The 1637-nt window shown below is 73.2% G+C and overlaps 1 protein-coding gene across 1 annotated transcript; it reads left to right on the top strand.

Moving 5' to 3' along the window:
• Positions 1-6: 6 nt before the first annotated feature.
• ACHE (acetylcholinesterase (Cartwright blood group)) lies at positions 7-1508 on the top strand (the record flags this gene model as incomplete). Its single annotated transcript, XM_027633563.1, has 1 exon — positions 7-1508. A coding segment is annotated over one exon (1473 nt), but the record flags the coding sequence as incomplete, so codon positions are not given.
• Between the last annotated feature and the right edge of the window lie 129 nt (positions 1509-1637).

The raw sequence follows: 1637 nt of genomic DNA, 5'->3' as shown, positions 1-1637 counted from the left end.
CCCCCCCCCGAGGCCGAGGAGCTGCTGGTCCCCACCCAGGGGGGCCCCGTGCGCGGCTTCCACGTCCCCGCCGGGCCCCCCCCGCTCGCCGCCGCCGCCTTCTTGGGGATCCCTTACGCCGAACCCCCCCTGGGACCCCTGCGCTTCGCCCCCCCCCGCCCCGCCCGGCCCTGGCCGGGGGTCCTGGAGGCCACGGCCCACCCCCACGCCTGCTTCCAGCCGGTGGACACCATGTTCCCGGGCTTCGGCGGCTCCGAGATGTGGAACCCCAACCGGGAGATGAGCGAGGACTGCCTCTACCTCAACGTCTGGGCGCCCTCGCCGCGCCCGCCGGCGCCGGCGCCGGTGCTGGTTTGGATCTACGGCGGCGGCTTCTACAGCGGGGCCGCCTCGCTGGACGTCTACGACGGGCGCTTCCTGGCCGCCGCCGAGGGGGTGCTGGTGGTCTCCATGAACTACCGGGTGGGCGCCCTGGGCTTCCTGGCGCTGCCGGGCCACCCCGAGGCCCCCGGCAACGTGGGGCTGCTGGACCAGCGGCTGGCGCTGCGCTGGGTGCAGGCCAACATCGCCGCCTTCGGGGGCGACCCGGGCGCCGTCACCCCGTTCGGCGAGAGCGCCGGCGCGGCCTCGGTGGGGCTGCACCTGCTGTCGCGGGCCCGCCGTGGCCTGTTCCGGCGCGCCGTGCTGCAGAGCGGCTCGCCCAACGGGCCGTGGGCCACCGTGGGCGCCGCCGAGGGCCGGCGCCGGGCGGCGAGGCTGGGCCGGCTGGTGGGCTGCCCCGGGGCGGGCGCGGGCGGCGCGGTGACCAACGAGACGGAGCTGCTGGGCTGCCTGCGCGCCGCGCCGCCGCCGCGGCTGGTGGAGCACGAGGCGGCCGTGCTGCCGCAGCAGGGCGTGTTCCGCTTCGCCTTCGTGCCCGTGGTGGACGGCGACTTCTTGGCCGACACGCCCGAGGCGCTGCTGGGCGGCCCCGGCGGCGCCGAGGCCGAGGTGCTGCTGGGCGCCGTGCAGGACGAGGGCACCTATTTCCTGGTGTACGGCGTGCCGGGCTTCGGCAAGGACAACGAGAGCCTCATCAGCCGCGAGGAGTTCCTGGGCGGGGTGCGCCTGGGGGTGCCCCAGGCCAACGAGCTGGCGGCCGAGGCGGTGGTGCTGCAGTACACGGACTGGCTGGACCAGGACAACCCCGTGAAGAACCGCGAGGCGCTGGACGACATCGTGGGCGACCACAACGTGGTTTGCCCCCTGATGCACTTCGCCCAGCGCTGGGCCGAGCGCGGCGGCACCGTCTTCGCCTACCTGTTCGACCACCGCGCCTCCAACCTGCTGTGGCCGCCCTGGATGGGGGTCCCGCACGGCTACGAGATCGAGTTCGTCTTCGGGCAGCCCCTCAACCCCGGGCTCAACTACACGGCCGAGGAGGAGGAGCTGAGCCGGCGCATCATGAGATACTGGGGCAACTTCGCCAGGACCGGGTAACGGCACCGCGGAGGCGGCAAGGCGGGGAGGGAGGGAGGGATGAGTTGGGTTGGGATGAGTTGGGTTGGGTTGAGTTGGATGAGTGTGGTTGGGTTGAGATGAGTTGGGTTGGGTTGAGTTGGATGAGTTGGGTTGAGTTGAGTTGGATGAGTTGGGTT

This window comes from Corapipo altera, unplaced genomic scaffold, assembly GCF_003945725.1.
Source record: "Corapipo altera isolate COAL_440 unplaced genomic scaffold, ASM394572v1 41017, whole genome shotgun sequence".
NCBI classification, from domain to species: domain Eukaryota; kingdom Metazoa; phylum Chordata; class Aves; order Passeriformes; family Pipridae; genus Corapipo; species Corapipo altera.
Note: the sequence above shows the minus strand (reverse complement) of the source record. Positions and strands in the feature narration are given on the sequence as shown.